We start from the raw sequence: 17,613 nt of genomic DNA on the forward strand, positions 1-17,613 counted from the left end.
GCTCACCTGAAAGGCTGACAAGTACTTTCCATGCTTACATGCTTGTCTTGCAAAGAAGAAATTGAAGTCACCACCCAAATGGACCAGCAACCATTTTCAAAGCAAACCAGTATGTCCTAAGTCCCTCATTACACCTTCTTACTGATATACAGCTACACTGTAGATTTCTCCAGAACTGATACACACAGAAAGTACCTAATACAGTTTGGATTTTTTAGCAATTGTTATCACCTAGCAACCCTCATCTCTAAGCCAGGCACAGTCTTCTCCCATCTCTCTGAAAACAAAACAAAACAAAACACAGAGGCATATGCAGTGCCTCAGAAGAAGGTGATCACCTTCAGTCGCTGCTCTGCAGCTATCATGCTATAATAAGCACAGCACTGCTCTGGTGACACCATAGCTCTAATCTCCTCTTCGGTTGGTAAACGAAAATCAGACTTCAGCACCCACCAATTTGAGTCCATCCCTGGAAAAGATACAGAGAGACCATTCTGAATTCCAAAGGCCCTGACATTCATCAACAGCAACAGCAACAGCAACAGCAACAGCAACAAAAACAGCAAACCAATACCAAACCAAGGAATGCCCTTGATGGTAATAGGTTTAGCCACGGTTAGTGTGACTATCTGGCCAAGAAAACACTTGCTACTGGGTTTCCTACATTAAGACATCTAAAAATCACGTTGAATTTCCTGGCAACAATATCAGAAAAGCAATCTGAGCCTCCATAGTTAGAATATTTGCTATTCATGGCCATCAATTTCTATTTTATTAACTGTATATTTATCCTTGAACTGAAAACCATCAAAATTCCTTTCTTAGAAAGACACAGAGACACATGTAACTAGTCACAAATAATGACCTGTGCGTTTGAAGTCGGCACAGAGTTTTAGCCTCTTCCGGATGCTGCTTTCTGAATGGGAAGGAAAGGCTTTTTTTATATCTTCCATTCGGATTCGCCGTGGTCGATCTTTACTTTTCCAGAAGAGGCGGTATATAAAAACCTGCCCAACAAACCAAATGTATTTTCTTGAGCACAGTAAACGATGAAAGACCTGGCCACGGTCCCTTTCCCTAGTCTCCAACGCGTTTACATCTGTCCTGATGTGCCCCCAAATCCCTTTTCATGTGCATTCCAACCTCCTGACCCCGCACTCCACTTGTGCTCCCATTCTTACCTGTAGAAAGTCTCGAATATGCGTATTGGCCCTTTTGGAATTAGGTCCAGGAACTTCAAACAAGGGGCACTGCTGGCCAACCACAAAAATATCCACTAATTCCCGAATATAGTAACCCTGTCTCGTTCGAATGATAAGGAAGTCAGTTTCTGGCATCTTATGAAGATAAATTGGAGCACGAAAAAGGTTGTTCTCAAATGCCTAATAAAAGTAAGAAACAAAACAATTATAAACAAAGAATTCCAGGAAGCTCAGTCAACTAATGAAAAAGGAAAAGTAAGCTGCTCTCCGACTTCCTTCTTCCATCTCAAGTCTTTACCTAGTAAAATAAATAAATCTGGAATATCAAATGGGAATAGACAAACTTTGTAGCCACTATTTCTTTTAGAATTAGTAGAAAAAATTCAAGATTTAGATTCATTTACTGTATGTTGTCAGAAAAATTATTTTAAATTTCTGGGCTTAATTTTGTCTACAAAATGCTCCATACTTTAAATGCCTTTGCCTCACAGGATTGTTATGAAAATTATACATGAAAATCAGTTTATAAACTAAGCTACTACCTTAGACCCCAGACACTTTTATAAACTAACAAATTCTTTACTACTACCCTTAACTCCAGCATAGCCTCTTCTAACAGGTGAAACTAAAGTATCTGTTGAATAAATCAGTGAATTAATTAAAAAATAAAAGCAAAACTCAATCAGATAAGGAAATCACAGAAAGAGAGCAGGAGAGAGCTGCAGGAGGTCCTGAGAAAGCGAGTTGTGGCCCAATACTTGTGGAAGCAAGTATTTCAACAACTATACCAGATGCCTCTTGGTACATACCCTAAATAATTGGAAAGGACTGCAACAGTATGGGAAATGAGGTCACAAGCTGTTTGGTCACTATCATCTTGCAAACTTGGATTTGGAGTGGATTAATTAATGAGATGATAATCTTGAAACTTACTAGTGGTGCCGGCGCTGTGGCATAGCGAGTAAAGCTGCCAGCTGTAGTGCCAGCATCCCACACAGGTGCCAGTTCGAGTCCCGGCTGCTCCACTTCCCATCCAGCTCTCTGCTGCGGCCTGAGAAAGCAGTGGAAGATGGCCCAAGTCCTTGGGCCCCTGCCCCCATGTGGCAGACCCAGAAGAAGCTCCTGGCTCCTGGCTTTGGATCGGCACAGCTCTGGCTGTTGCAGCCAATTGGGGAGTAAACCAGCAGATGGAAGACCTTTCTCTCTCTGCCTCTCCTCTCTGTGTAACTCTTTCAAATAAATAAATTTATCTTAAAAAATAAAAAACAAAACCTTACTGGCAATCAGATGGCTTCCAACCTCATTTAGTGAACATCCAATTCAGAAGAAAACCAAAGAATGAAGACATTATTTACGCAGATTACAAATCTGATAAAAGCTATATGCCAAGCAAAATCTCAGTCAGAATAGGAAATAATTTTCACAACCTTCAAGAAATTCAACAACTATATCTGACGGAACCAAGTGGCTGGATACATGTTCCTTTAACTGATAATCATAAGAAGCCAACTCGCATCTTCATGATACAGACTGCTATTCTAGCCAATCACCAAAATGGAAGAGATATCCAAATGGACAAATTAAAATATACACACATTGGGGCCAGCGCTGTGGCGCAGTGAACGCCCTGGCCTGAAGTGCTGGCATCCCATATGGGCATCGGTTCGAGACCCGGCTGCTCCACTTCTGATCCAGCTCTCTGCTATGGCCTGGGAAATCAGTGGAAGATGGCCCAAGTCCTTGGGCTCCTGGCACCCACATGGGAGACCCGGAAGAAGCTCCTGGCTCCTGGCTTCAGATCGGCGTAGCTCCAACCAGCAGATGGAAGACCTCCCTCTCTCTCTCTCTCTGCTTCTCCTCTCTCTGTGTAACTCTGACTTTCAAATAAATAAATAAAATCTTTAAAAGAAAATATACACACTAGTGGAGGAGAGCTCCACTGGTAGACTTACTACATGTACAACTATTGATTTCTTTTTTTATTTTTTTGCCAGGCAGAGTGGATAGTGAGGGAGAGAGACAGAGAGAAAGGTCTTCCTTTTTGCCGTTGGTTCACCCTCCAATGGCCACTGCGGCCGGCGCATCGTGCTGATCCGAAGCCAGGAGCCAGGTGCTTCTCCTGGTCTCCCATGCGGGTGCAGGGTCCAAGCACTTGGGCCATCCTCCTCTGCACTCCCGGGCCATAGCAGAGAGCTGGCCTGGAAGAGGGTCAACAGGGATAGAATCCGGCGCCCCAACCGGGACTATCCTCCACTACCTTCCCGGGCCACAGCAGAGAGCTGGCCTGGAAGAGGGGCCATCCTCCACTACCTTCCCGGGCCACAGCAGAGAGCTGGCCTGGAAGAGGGGCAACCGGGATAGAATCCGGCGCCCCGACTGGGACTAGAACACGGTGTGCCGGTGCCGCAAGGCAGAGGATTAGCCTGTTAAGCCATGGCGCCGGCCAACTATTGATTTCAATAAGGTGACTTTAAAATGGAACAGAAGTCATTGAACATCTTTTGTTTTATCCTATTATTATTATATCAAGTATGTTTATTAAAATGGCATCAGTTATTTTGCATTTTTGTATACATTTGAAAGTATTTTAGTTTAACTTTGATAAAGCAGAAAGGTAAAAGTAGGCTTCTAAAATGCTTTAGGAGGGTAAGCAATAGTGATAGTGGAATAAAGTAGATGCAAGAGTAGGGGAGGGTGCAGGCTTTGTAGCTCACTGGGTTAAGCCATCACTTGGGGTGCCTGCATCCCGTTATCAGTGCCTGTTTCAAGTCTCAGCTTCTTTACTTCCAACACAGCTTTCTGCTAATGCACCTGGGAGAGCAGAAGATGAAGGCCCAGATGGAGTTCTGGGTTCCTGGCTTTGGCCTAGCCCAGCCTCCGCGGTTCCAGGCATTTGGGGAATGAGCCAGTGGATGGAAGTATGCTTTCTCCTTCTATCTCTATCATCCTGCCTTTCAAATAAACAAACAATCTTTAAAAAAACTAAAAACTATTTTGGGGCTGGCACTGTGGCTAAGTCTCTGCCTGTGGTTCCGGCATCCCATCTAAGCGCTGGTTTGTGTCCTGGCTGCTCCTCTTCCAAATCAGCTCTCTGCTATGGTCTGGAAAGCAGTAAAAAAATGGCCCAAGGGCTTGTGGCCCTGCACCCACGTGGGAGACCCAGATAAGCTCCTGGCTCTTGTCTTTGGATCGGTCAGCCCAGCTCCAGCAGTTGTGGCCATTTGGGCAGTAAACTAAAGGATGCAAGACCTTTCTCTCTGCCCCTCCCTCTCTCGGTCTGTAACTCTACTTCTCAAATAAATAAATAAAATCTTTAAAAAAAAAACCCTTATTTTATGTTTACCCTAAGAATAACATACACCTTGGGGCCCATTTTAAAAGATTTTCTAAGAAACATTTTTGATTATACTTATCTTCCTCATACTTGATAATATGAATAGTATCTGAATCAACTAGAGTTAGTTCTTTCTAGGCTGACCTAGCTACTCACCTGTCAATTTTCTTAGGATAAAGTAAAAACAAGAAAGAATTTCTCACCTGAAGTAACTGGCCAGGATGGAGAGAGCCCAGGAAAGGAGATGTATGGCAATAAACGGTTTCCCCATATTTACAATCTGGGGCTCCAGGATCTTTTCCAGGTTTCTATGAGGAACACAGCAGACCCAGTTATTACCACAGAATACAATCAATAAGCCTACACAAAATATTCCATGAGCATAGCACCTACTATTATTAACTGCAAAAAAAAAAAAGCCACTCTTTTCTTCCAAGAAATTTATAGTTGGAACCGGCACTGTGGCATAGTGGGTAAAGCCGCCACTTGCAGTGCCAGCATCCCATGTGGGCACTGGTTTGAGTCCCAGCTGCTCCTCTTCCAATCCAGCTCTCTGCTTTGGCTTGGGAAAGCAGTAGAAGATGGCCCAAATCCTTGGGCCCCTACACCCCCTTGGAGACCTGGAAGAAGCTCTTGGCTCCTGACTTCAGATCGGGGCAGCTCCAGCTGTTGCAGCCAAATGGGGAGTGAACCAGCAGATAGAAGGGATCTCTCTCTCTCTCTCTGATTCTTCTTCTCTCTCTGTATAAGTCTTTCAAATAAATAAATAAATCTTAAAAAAAGAAATTTATAGTATAAAAAGAAACAAAATAGGGATTGGCATTTGATTTGGTCCAGTGGTTAATACATCTGTGTCCCGTGTGGGAGTGCCAGGGTTCAATCCCTGGGTCCAGCTCCTGATTCCATCTTCCTATTCTGGGAAGTAGCAGGCAATGGCTCAAGTACTTCGTCCCTGCCACCCACTTGGAGATAAGGACTGAGTTCTAGGCTCCTAGTTTCAGCCTGTCTTAGTCTTGATCATGGTGGGTGTTTAAGGAGCGAACCAAAGGAGGGGAGCTTTGTGTCTCTCTTCCCCTCTACCTTTCAATAAAAATATAGCAAACAAAAAACACATACTCATAGATTATTGCTAGCTGTCTAACTACAGCTATATTAATAACAGTTTTGTTTTGTTTTGTTTTGCAGAGACTCACCCGTTTATAGTAGTTTTTTATCTTGGTTGCCATACCAACTTGCATCATTAAGGGTCCATTTTCCTCACTGTATTCTGCAAGAATGAGATCTCCATCTTTGCCTGTGAGGTCCTGAGGTGTGCGCATAAAAAACATCTCTCCACCACCTGATGCTTGCCTCTCTTGTTCTCTCATCTGTTCAGAACAACAAAAAAAATACAGTCCAGCTCCTGGCAGTACAATAAACAAATATACATGTCCTTCAGCCAGAGTTAAATTAAACACACCAACAAAGATCTTACCTTGTTATTTTTCAATTTCATTATGAAAAATGTCAGAAAGTTGAAAGAAAAGTACTATCAACATCTATTAACTCATCCTCAGATCTAACAGCTTATATATTGCCACATGCCTTATTTGTAGCTACATTTCTATAGATTTTGCTGAACCATATTTGAAAGCTGCATTCACTGTTAACACTTCACCTTTAAGTATTTTCATATATATCTCCTAATAAGGATATTCTCCTAAATAACCAAAATAACATTCTATCACATCTAAGAAAACAAATCATTTAAAATCTAATACATTGCTCAAATTTGTAACCAAGTATCCTCTATAACTGTTTTTTTTCTAACCAGGATTCAATTATACCTTGGCCTTCTTTTTGATGTGCTTCAGCAAAGGCTGGACTGAATGGGGACCTGGCTGAGACAGTGCTCCAAAGGAGTACTTTTTCAGAGGTGGGCGATGGAACTGCCGGAGTTTGATGGGCCCCATATGGGTGGGAAAGAAGGGCTGCCGTAATTCCACAGCGGGAATTGAGTGCTAAAACAGAAAATAGAAAGGATACAATTAAACACTAACTCTAGCCTAAGCAAAATTCACCCGTATCCTCCATCAGAACAATGCTGTGTGTTCCCCTCCACCAAAGAAAAGACGCTTTCTGTACCTGGATAATATTCCCTCCAAAGGTGCCTCGAAGACCCTGTTGTTTGGGATAGTAATACTCATCATTGGAGAGATTCCATGGATCTTTCACTTCTGGCTGAGACATGTTCTAATGATAGATCATCAAATAAACCTAAGTTAGACTACACTTCTTATCTTTCTTTGCTCTAAACACCAAGCCCTACCTCCCTTCACAGACCTGCTGTGGCTCCTCCTTGATGACTCCAGTCTTTCCTAAGAGAATTCGGCTCTTCTTCAGAGATGATTCTTTCTTACTCTCCTTGGAGGGGGAATTAGAGGTAGCCTCTTCCTTCTCATCAGGAATCTCTGATGAAACAAAATCACTCTGGAATTGCTGTCCCCGAGATTCACATTCCTTAATGATGTACCTGCAGCTGCTATTTCAGAGATATTTTATCCCACCCCAGACCTTGATTCACTCCAGCTGAACGAGCTACAGTCTTGATATCACAAAGGTCAACTTTCTGGGGCCGGTGCTGTGGCATAGCGGGTAAAGTCACCGCCTGCAGTAAAAGCATCCCTTATGGGTGCTGGTTCGAGTCCTAGCTGCTCCACTTCTGATTCAGCTCTCTGCTATGGCCTGGGAAAGCAGAAGATGGCCCAAGTCCTTGGGCCCCTGCACCTGCATGGGAGACCCGGAAGAATCTCTTGGCTCCTGGCCTCGGATCGGCACAGCTCCAGCCATTGAGGCCAATTGGGGAGTGAACCAGCAGATGGAAGACCTCTCTCTCTCTGCCTCTCCTTCTCTTTTTGTGTAACTCTTTCAAATAAATAAATAAATAAATCTTAAAAAAGGTCAACTTTCCAACATTCTACATAAAATCTCCCTAAAAAATACACAAATGCTAGAATGTAACAGCCACAACTCCCTGTCAAATTGCTACCTAGAAGTTTCCAGGTTTTACCTCTAATCCTTTTGGTTCCTTTCTGCCCTTTAACATTAACAGCAAGCTGTCAAAGGTGGAAAAGAATACTGGCTTCTGCCAATAACATACCCAAAATGAGGTTCTCATCATTGGGGTCAAGTGTCAAAACAGGAGGCTCTAACAGCCGGGGCATGGCCTGAGCATCCCAAATGATATTGTCCTCCCAGCGTCCATACACCAAATCCTCATTGTCAATGGGAAAAATGGAGTACCAAGGTTTGTCATCATCCAGAGTAGCTGCAAAACCTAGCAAAAACAGAAGACAGAAATAATGACAAAACATTTAAGTCCCTTTCAATCAAGATTCTAGCAAAAAAAAAAAAAAAGATTAAATGCTACCATGTAGCCACTGAACAGGAACCTATGGGACATAGGGTAGTTTTCACTTTAAAAAGAAATGTTGCAAAGAAAACTAGGACACAATATTGTACACAGTAGTCAGACTTTAAGCAGTCTAAGTGTTTAACAAGGGACTGGTTAAATTAAGGTAACAAATGATATGGAAAATAAGCTAACAATAAACAGAAGTATAGTATGACTTTTGGCAAATAAAAAATTATGAATAGTCATATAATATACCATGCAACCAATAAAGTATTTACATAGTAAAAAACTATTTATTTTTTACATTTATTTTTAACGGATGCATTAAAAAAATCGTACTTTTTTATGTATTTCCATGAGATGTTTCTGGACTTGTACATAATATGTAATGTCCAATTAAAATAAACATATCTCCTCATTTAACATTTCTTTATGATAAAAACATTCAAAATCCTTTCAGTCAGCTTTCTATGCTCATGTAGTCCACTTCTTATTCCACTTTTACAAATGGTATATCAAATATGCTCTTTCATATCTTATTGTTATCCAATAAGTTTCCCATGTCACTAACATTTTTATGAAGAATTTTGACAGAAAAATATTTTTAACAGTACACAAAACTGTACATACAGAATGAGCTCAATTACAAACAGAAAAGACTGAAAAGAAAATATATCAAAAACATTAATAGTTGACAATCTCTAGATAGATTATCAGTGATTTTCTTTAGGACATTGTACTATATTTTCAAAGTTTTCTACATTTTAAGAATGGCATTTTCTAACCTATTTAAGGAGGAATAAAACAAAATCTAAGAATTACAAACTTTACAACGTTTTCAGGGACCAGCATTGTGGTGTAACAGATAAAGCCTCCACATGTGATGCCAAAATCCCATGTGGGTGCTGGTTTGTGTCCTGGCTGCTCCACTTTTGATCCAGCTCCCTGCTAATGGTCTGGGAAAACAGTAGAAGATGACCCAAGCGCTTGGGTCTCTGCCACCCACATGGGAGACCTGGATGAAGCTCCTGGATCCTGGCTTTGGCCTAGCTCAGCCCTAGTCATTGTGGCCATCTGGAGAGTGAACCAGCCCTGGAAGATAAATAAGTCTTTAAAAAAGTTAACTTCAAATTGGCTTTCACATTTTCTAATAAGAAACCAGACTCTATCCTAAATTATTAATGGGGTTAAAAAATTACTATGGCTTGCAATCAGGGCTCAGATAAAAAACATTTCACTATCACTCAGCAGCCCAAAACCTCATAGCTAACCCTATGAGATGAAGGGTAGTGTGCCAGACACACCAGGCACAGAAGCACACCTTGCTGAACATTGTAAGCCATGGCATTTCTAGTCATGCTGGAAGGAAGCCAGCCTGCCAAGCTTGCACGCTGAGGTTTTGTCCCTTTGTGTTTGACATCTTCCCCATCCCAGATGATATCATCCTCCCAATGCAGCTGTGTCACCATCAGGAAGTTTTCATCAGCCAGAAGATCACTGCCATTGCTTTCCTCAAGTTTTCTAAAGTCCTGTACAAGTAGGAAAGGAAAAACAAACCCCTGATTGGTCATTGGTAAAAAGTTCCCACTCCAAATTCCACATCAGAGACACAGCAGGCACTTCATAAGTGGTTCTATCTGCCTCTTCCCACTCCTACCGGGGCTAGAACAGAACTCACTGCATAAACTGTGTCCCACTTACCAGGATGATACACACCACAACACAACACACAAAAGACTTAGGCACCTAAATTTCCTATCAAAGAAACCCTCTCCAGTATCTCCTCAGCTGAAAAGTTAGTAAAAGCAGTATATAGCCCTGGGCACACTTTCTTTGTTATATATCAGTGTTCAGTGTTGCTCACCTCCATCACTCTACATTTGATTACAGGTTCATGTTCAGTCTTTCTCAATTTGAAGCCATAGTCAAATCCACTGCCATCTTCAGGGACACCCAGCATATCATACCACAGTCGAGCAGGTCCATAACGCCACTCAGCCACTCTTGGTTTGGTATCTGTCACTTTATCTATATCTCCAGTTGATTGGGAAAACTTGGACTCCACAGGAGCCATCATTGTGATCTGTAACAGAACAAAGTAGTAGGGGGAGAAGACAGATTTCCCAATCCCAGATGTCCTAAGGCTACAGGGAATTAACAATCAGGAAGGGGAACTTAGGAGAGCCACAAGAAAGATTCTTGAACAAGAATCTCTACCTGGCATCAGAATATAAGCATTCTGCCTATCATTCAAACCTTCCTATTCAACAGTGCATTACCATCTGACCTCATCCCTGCACCTCCCCCAAGCCCCTGGCCACCTCCACCCTATACTTTCCTATTACAATAGGGAAAGGACAGTCACTGGGGTAAAATCGTTGATTACTCACTGATAATTAGCACAGACCTCTGCCTGCTAAGGTGTTACTTCCAATTTTGACATAAGCTAGGGAGAACTCATTTGTTTCCCTTGTTAAAGCCTTACTCCCAAGTCTCTATTTTGCCTACTTCATCATCAGAAAGACACTGCTCTGGAGGTGGTGGTGGAGCATAGTCATAGTCCCACAGACACTTCTGGTCAACTTCTGATTCTACTGAGCATTCCGTCTCCTGGTTCTGCTCTTCCTGTATCAGCTCCCGGTGCTTTTTTTTCCTTTTTCTCCGAGCACTCCGCCAAACAGATGGGACATTCTTCCCTGGTCCAAAAAGACGAAGGAAGCGTAACACCTGGAATACAGAACACATTACTGTGTGTCGAAGATTCAAATGTCAGATATGAAAGCAGCAGCATGTGGGCCTTAAAACTATTTTTTAATTTGACAGGCAGAGTTAGACAGTGAGAGAAACAGTCAGAGAAAAAGGTCTTCCTTCCATTGATTCATCCCCCAAATGGCTGCTATGGCCGGCGCGCTGCGCCGATCCGAAGCCAGGAGCCAGGTGCTTCCTCCTGGTTTCCCATGTGGGTACAGGGGCCCAAGCACCTGGGCCATCCTCCACTGCCTTCCCGGGCCACAGCAGAGAGCTGGACTGGAAGAGGAGCAACCGGGACTAGAACCTGGCGCCCATATGAGATGCCGGCGCCACAGGCAGAGGATTAACCAAGTGAGCCATGGCACCGGCCCTGAAAACTCTTTTAAAGGATCTTTTGAACTGTTGGGGAGGTATGAAGGAGAGCTGCATTTGGATTTTTAACATCTACCCCAAAAGTAAAGGAAGCGTCCCTTAAAATAGCTTGGACTAATTCAAACTAAGACCATAGGACAATTTCCAACAGGAACAGTATAAATCACATTTAATATCAATGTATATATTTTTTTAAAAAGACCCAGTTCTTAAGTAGCCAATGACATCATTGAATAAGGAAACCCTTAGACATTTATCCATTCTATATTCAGCACCTTAACAATAGAACTCAGGATTTGGAAAAGGGTCAGTGGTTTGCATCATGGGCATTCTCCACACAAAGTACCTTTCCAGGCCGAAACTCTGGAAAAAGTTCTGTAACACTCGGCAACAGCTTGGTGGCATCATGCTGCATAATCCCAGCCAAAGGGAGGGTCAGCTTTCCATCGTCGGATTCTGCCTGTGCTGCTTCCTGAGGTCCCATCTCAGATTCTGAGTCAGAGGAACTACTGAAGTCCACTTTCTCTGAGGCCAAAGAGGAAGGGGCAATGATGGAGGGCAAGATGATGCCTTCTCCATCTTCTGACACTGCAACAAGGAAGAGAAACCCCTTTGGCATGTAACTGTGAGCATATTTCCTCAAATTCAGCCAATACCCACTCTAGGCTATATGCACGGCTCAATGGCAGGGGATACAGTCCCAAGCACCCAGATTACTTGTATGCAACCCAGAAAACTCATTATCTCCCACCATCCCCAACTCACCTTGTACCTGGTACCCTAGGGTTGTGATGAGAGAAAACAAACACTATTACTACATTCACTACTTTCTCTAAGTGACTAACATTGTGATCAATAGCAAAACTATATAATAATTTATACCAATCAGGCCCCATTATGTCCAGTTCAGGGAACCCAGACACTGGGGCTCTTCTCTTAAGCACAAAGACTAACAGTAAGATTGTTCAGCATAAAATAAGGTCTAAGACACAATGTTAATAGTTCATATTTAGCCTGCAGACTAAAGTAGACTAAATGGCTTAAAACTCCTGAAGAAGAATTTAGGTTAACAGAAGCCTCAAACACAGGAAATCAAAGGTGCTGCTCCTTCCCTAATCTTCTAGCCTAGGTAGAACAAGGTTACTACCATGAACAGGAATAGGTAAGATGATCAGTGAAGACCTTACCAGCCTTTAAGATCTCTGAATCTGACAGCTGACACTATATGATTTGTGTACCTTCTAGGGTGCTTCTCCATTTAATCATTTCAAGAAAGTCATTTATACAGGTATTTTCTACCAGTATGCAGATGAGCTACATCATAAATTACTTGGTTCTCTCTGTCTCTCTCACTATCCACTCTGACTGTCAAAAAAAAAAAAATTACTTGGGAACACTTTAAAATTCCTGGGCTCTACCTTAGATCTTCTGAATCAGACTCTAGGAGAGTCAAGTACCTGTATTTCTTTAAGACTCAAAAGTGATGCTGCTACACAGCCAGATTTGAGAACTGCTGATCTGAACTATTATTTCTTGAAAACATGTTAAAATACTGTTGTCAAATGTTTTGAATGTAAAACTTTCCTTTAATAATAAAATCTGGGATTGCATGAATAATTTCTAGATGTTTTATTCTTTACTAGTAGCAAATTAAAAAAAAAATAGCCCCTTATGTACATGCCAAAAAGCCTGACCTTATGAATGGAAACTTGCTCTTTACACAAAAATTGACAGTCTCTACTTACCATTAGTAATAGCATCCTGATCCTTCTCCTTCTTCACTGGTCCTAGGGGTGGAGGTGGTGGAGGCATCAACTTGCAATCAATGTCTTCACAATCAGCATCATAGTCGTCTTCATCATAATCTAATAAAACCAAGAAGGTGATCACCTCAGTATCCAGATTACACAACAACCTTGAGCTCCCTTGCCACGGCATGTATATCCTTTAAGAATACAATGGAGGGAGGCCGGTGCTGTGGAACAGTAGGTTAAACCTCCGCCTGCAGTGCCAGCATCCCATATGGGAGTCAGTTCTAGTCCTGGCTGCTCCTCTTCCAATCCAGCTCTCTGCTGTGGCCTGGGAAACCAATGGAGGATGGCCCAAGTCCTTGGGCCCCTGCACCTGCATGGGAGACCAGGAAGAAGCACCTGGCTCCTGGGTTCGGATCGGCGCAGCTCTGACCATTGCAGCCATTTGGGGAGTGAACCAACAGAAGGAAGATCTTTCTCTATGTCTCTCCCTCTCACTGTCTATAACTCTACCTCTCAAATAAATAAAATTTTTTTAAAAAATACAAAGGAGGGGCCAGCACTGTGGCATAGTTGGTAAAGCTGCCACCTGCAATGCCAGCATCCCATATGGGCACCAATTCATGTACCAGCTGCTCCATTTCTGCTCCACTTCCAATCCAGCTCCCTGCTAATGGCCTGGCCTGGGAAAAGCAATGGAAGGCAGCCCATGTTTTGGGTTCCTACCACCCACATGGGAGACCCAGATGAAGGTTCTGGCTTAGGCCTGGCTCAGCCCTGGCAGTTGCAGCCATCTGGAGAATGAAACAGCTGATGGAAGATCTCTGTCTCTCCTTCACTCCCTGTAGCCCTATTTATCTCCCCCCTCAAAAAAAAATAAAGGAGATATCGCTTCTGTCCTCAAAAAGAGATGACATCACGGTATTGCCAAATGCCTTAACATGTATATCTCACACAGAATATAAGCGTTTCTTAGAGCTGTTTGAAACCTTTTACTACTTTTCCTGGTCATACTTTTCTAAAGCATCACATAGGAAGTAAAACCAGGTTAACATTTATAGAGCATCTACCATGACACTGTACCTCATAGTTGCTTTCACATCATGTGATAATAAACTTAAATTCCCGGGGCCAGTGAGTAGCAGGTAAGGCCGCCACCTGCAGTGCCAACATCCCATATGGGCGACCATTTGAGTCCTGGCTGCTCCACTTCTGATCCAGCTCTCTGCGATAGCCTGGGAAAGCAGAAGATGCCCCAAGTCCTTGGACCTGCGTGGGAGACCCAGAAGAGGTTCCTGGCTCCTGGCTTCAGATCACTGCAGCTCCGGCCGTTGCAGCCAATTGGGGAGCAAACCAGTGGACAGAAGACCTCTCTTTCTCTGCCTCTTCTCTGTGTATCTCTTTCAAATAAATAAATCTTTTTAAAAAAATTAAATTCCCATAAAAAGCATGAAGTAACTATACTACCTTATGACAGACAAGAAAACTGAAATGGAAGTGGAGCGGCCAGGACTTGAACCAACACCCATATGGGATGCTAGCATTACAGGCAGCAGCATAACTCACTGTGTCATAATGCCAACCTCAAGACTATACACTTAAATCTTAAAATTATCAATCCCTTCAGAGTAAAGACTGGCTTTGTGTCATAGTGTCTAACTTTGAAGAGCATCTAAAAGCAGTGTCATTCATGGGCCCTGTAGGTACTCAAATATCAGGTGACAAGGAGAAAAGTATTATCATCCTTACTTGTCATTAAACAGGAATTTGAGCAGTATAAGGAACAAAAGCCTGAGCATGGTAAAACTTTCCCAGAACACAAGTAAGGACAGCAACTCCTTGGACCTGAGCTGACAAAGGGAGAGAAGCAGCGCAAAGGCAGTGAACAGCAACAATGGCAGAAAGCAAGCAACCAGAGGCCAAACAGGGCTATAGCAGGAAAACACACTGGAATGCTCTATGATACCAAGGACTCACCTGAGTGGCAAAGGGGCTGCAAGTTCCCCATTGTCTGCTGATGTCTTCGGCTTTCATCTTCTGCCACCTCAGTGATGTCAGAATAGTCCACAGCATCTTCTGTACTCCTAATCCAACCTATAAATAAAAAAGAAGAGAGGCTATCTCAACAAAGAGCAAGTTAACTCACTCCCTCAGCTAACTCTCATTTAAAAGTACATGGACTGGGGGCAGATGCTGTAGTACCATTTGGAATTCCCATTTCACATTCTGGAGTGCCTGGGGTCAAGTTCCATCTCCACTTCTGATCCAGCTTCTTGCTAATGTGCACCCTGGGAAGCAGCAGGAGATGGCCCAGGTACTTGGGTTCCTGCCACCCATGTGGGAAACCTGGATGGAGTTCCTCACTCCTAGCTTCAGCCTGGTTCAACTCCAGCTGTCGTGGTCATCTGGGGAGTGAACCAGTAGATGGAAGATCTCTGTCTCTGTCACTCTGCCTTTCAAATCAATTGATCAATGTTTTAAAAAAATAAAAAGGGGAGCTAGTGCTGTGACGCAGTGGGTTAACGCCCTGGCCTGAAGTGCCAGCATCCCATATGGGTGCCAGTTCGAGACCCGGCTGCTCCACTTCCAATCCAGCTCTCTGCTATGGCCTGGGAAGGCAGTAGAAAATGGCCCAAGTCCTTGGGCTCCTGCACCCACATAGGAGACCAGGAGAAGATCCTGGCACCTGGCTTCGGATCGGTGCAGCTTCAGCCATTGTGGCCGGTTGGGGAGTGAGCCATCAGATGGAAGACCTCTCTCTCTCTCTCTGCTTCTCCTATCTCTGTGTAACTCTTTCAAATAAATAAATAAATCTTTAAAAAAAAAAAGGAAAGAAAAGGAAAAAAAATAAATAAATAAAAGGGGGCCAAGGTTGTGGTATAGCAGGTAAAGTACCAGCCTGAGACACTGGCAACCCATTTGGGCGCCAGTTCATGTCCTGACTGCTCCATTTCCTATCCACCTCCCTGCTAATGGCTTGCAAAAAGCAGCAGATGACCCAAGTACATGGGTCCCTGCCACTTGTGTGGGAGGCCCAGATGAAGCTCCCTGACTCCTGCCTTCACCCTGGCTTAGCCCTGGCCATCTGGGAGTGAACCAGTGGATGGAAGATCTCCCTCTGCCTGTATCTCCCTCTCTCAAAAAAAAGTAAAAACTAAGAACACATGTACAGTAATGGCTAGCCTCCTCCCCACCTCATTCCCCATGAACCAGACTTCACCTTCATCATTTACCAAGGCACCATCAGTTCCAGTCAATTCTTCGTTTGCAGTGAGTTCAGTGATGAGGCTGCCCAGGCCCAAAGCCCCCAGGCCTGCCAGGTGTTTCTTGCACTCCTGTGAAAAGGACAGCACCAGAGTCGAAGATAACAACTAAACCTAAGCTGCCCACACCAGGCCTAGTTCCTGGGGGTCACCACAGTGTCATTCCAACAAGAAAAATGACTTTGCCACGTATTCAAAGTGGCATCATATTCAAGAACTGTAAACTCGCACAAATATTACAGCAGTATGCCCAACTTCATCGCCCCCCCCCCAAAGTAAAAACTATTCAAAGAACCATGAGACTAAACGAATGGAACAATAGTTCTCTGAATAAAGGCCAAGGCAATTGAGGTCCCTCGGGTTAGAGAAGACAAGGGATGGTCTTTATGGCCACCTTTTGTAGTTGACCACTGCAGGGGAGGAGGGCTAAGGGTCAACTTTGATCCCCGAGAAAATGAACTTAAATGAGAAGTACAGGACACAATTTCAGGGACGTCAGTGGACACACCGAGAAAAGTACCTAAAAGGTGCACTGGGACACAACAGGTCTGCCCCGGGCGGTATCAACATTCACGTTTCTAACACTCGGAGCCAGAACCAGAGGACTGGCTGCAGCTGCAGTCCAGTCCTCTGGCTCTAAAGCCTTCTCAGATCAGCGATGGCAGAAGGGAGTTTCAAGAGTTTCCACAAAGGCGCTCCAGCCATCCGAGATCAGCGATGGCATAAGACAGTTTCAGGAGTTTCCACAAAGGTGCCCCCACGGTAACGGTTTGAAAGCACCCGCACTTGGTTAAACGACTTTTTCTTACTGTCTTCAGCAGAAAAAGTTAGCGCCGAAGTCACCCAACTCTGCGCCCCTGACCTCCCGGGCTTTCCTCCCCATCCACGCCCAGGGCTACTGCCTCTCGAAGTTACTCGCCTAAATCTACGAGAATGGGATCCTCCTAGGCTGACTGCGCCCTCCCAGAGAGAGCCGCCCCTCTCTTCTCGCTTCCTAGGCACCCTCTACTCTCTTCACTTCCACTCACTGCCGTCCCACCTCCAACCCTCTCCCCACGCCCACCCCCTCACATCATCCAAGACGCTTTCTCCCTCCAGCTGCCCTGCGCCATTGATGTTGCCGAAAAGGAAACCGGTTAAAGAAAATGGGCCGCCTCCAGAAGAGTCTTCGTCGCTGTCCGTGTCTGACATGATGGCGGCGGCAGCTCGACAGCTGCCTTAGGCAGCGGCAAATCCCAGCTCGGTCCCATGGACCGGAAATTATCGCATCGGTCGCACAAAAGTGACTTACAGAGCCCCTTGACCCTACCGGAAGAGAATTGAAAAATGTGCGCGGCAAAGGGGGAGGGGGGACAGGGCAATAACCGGAAAGACCGGCTGTCTTACGGGAAAGAAGAGAGTACTACTTTACTAACGGCTTTTGATTGGTCCAGACGCCATCATGAGGCCGGATATGTGGAAGACGATTGGTCAAAGGAAAGGTTCAGTCCCGCCCCCTTCTGTTTACCTCTCCGCGAGCATTCTCATTGCCACCCGGATGAGAGCA

General features: G+C 44.0%; 1 protein-coding gene across 6 annotated transcripts in view; it reads right to left on the minus strand.

Annotated features, from left to right (window-relative positions):
* The window catches only part of TAF1 (TATA-box binding protein associated factor 1), a 91,335-nt gene extending 73,999 nt beyond the window's left edge, over nt 1–17,336 (minus strand). For 2 of the 6 annotated variants that reach the window (XM_062184153.1, XM_062184155.1), the window contains exons 1-17: nt 17,139–17,335; nt 16,025–16,139; nt 14,782–14,898; nt 12,799–12,918; nt 11,400–11,641; nt 10,439–10,657; nt 9,795–10,013; nt 9,252–9,459; nt 7,676–7,852; nt 6,859–6,986; nt 6,661–6,768; nt 6,363–6,536; nt 5,730–5,903; nt 4,740–4,844; nt 1,182–1,382; nt 866–1,007; nt 339–469 (exon numbers count right to left, since the gene is read on the minus strand). In XM_062184153.1, coding sequence (XP_062040137.1) covers nt 339–469; nt 866–1,007; nt 1,182–1,382; nt 4,740–4,844; nt 5,730–5,903; nt 6,363–6,536; nt 6,661–6,768; nt 6,859–6,986; nt 7,676–7,852; nt 9,252–9,459; nt 9,795–10,013; nt 10,439–10,657; nt 11,400–11,641; nt 12,799–12,918; nt 14,782–14,898; nt 16,025–16,139; nt 17,139–17,258 — 2,700 coding nt within the window. In that variant the 5' untranslated portion in view covers nt 17,259–17,335. Of the gene's footprint in view, nt 1–338; nt 470–865; nt 1,008–1,181; nt 1,383–4,739; nt 4,845–5,729; nt 5,904–6,362; nt 6,537–6,660; nt 6,769–6,858; nt 6,987–7,675; nt 7,853–9,251; nt 9,460–9,794; nt 10,014–10,438; nt 10,658–11,399; nt 11,642–12,798; nt 12,919–14,781; nt 14,899–16,024; nt 16,140–17,138 lie in introns of all 6 variants that reach the window. The other 4 variants (XM_062184154.1, XM_062184157.1, XM_062184159.1 and 1 more) reach the window with 2 other exon arrangements.
* Between the last annotated feature and the right edge of the window lie 277 nt (nt 17,337–17,613).

The sequence above is a fragment of the Lepus europaeus genome, chromosome X (genome assembly GCF_033115175.1).
Source record: "Lepus europaeus isolate LE1 chromosome X, mLepTim1.pri, whole genome shotgun sequence".
Lineage (NCBI taxonomy): Eukaryota > Metazoa > Chordata > Mammalia > Lagomorpha > Leporidae > Lepus > Lepus europaeus.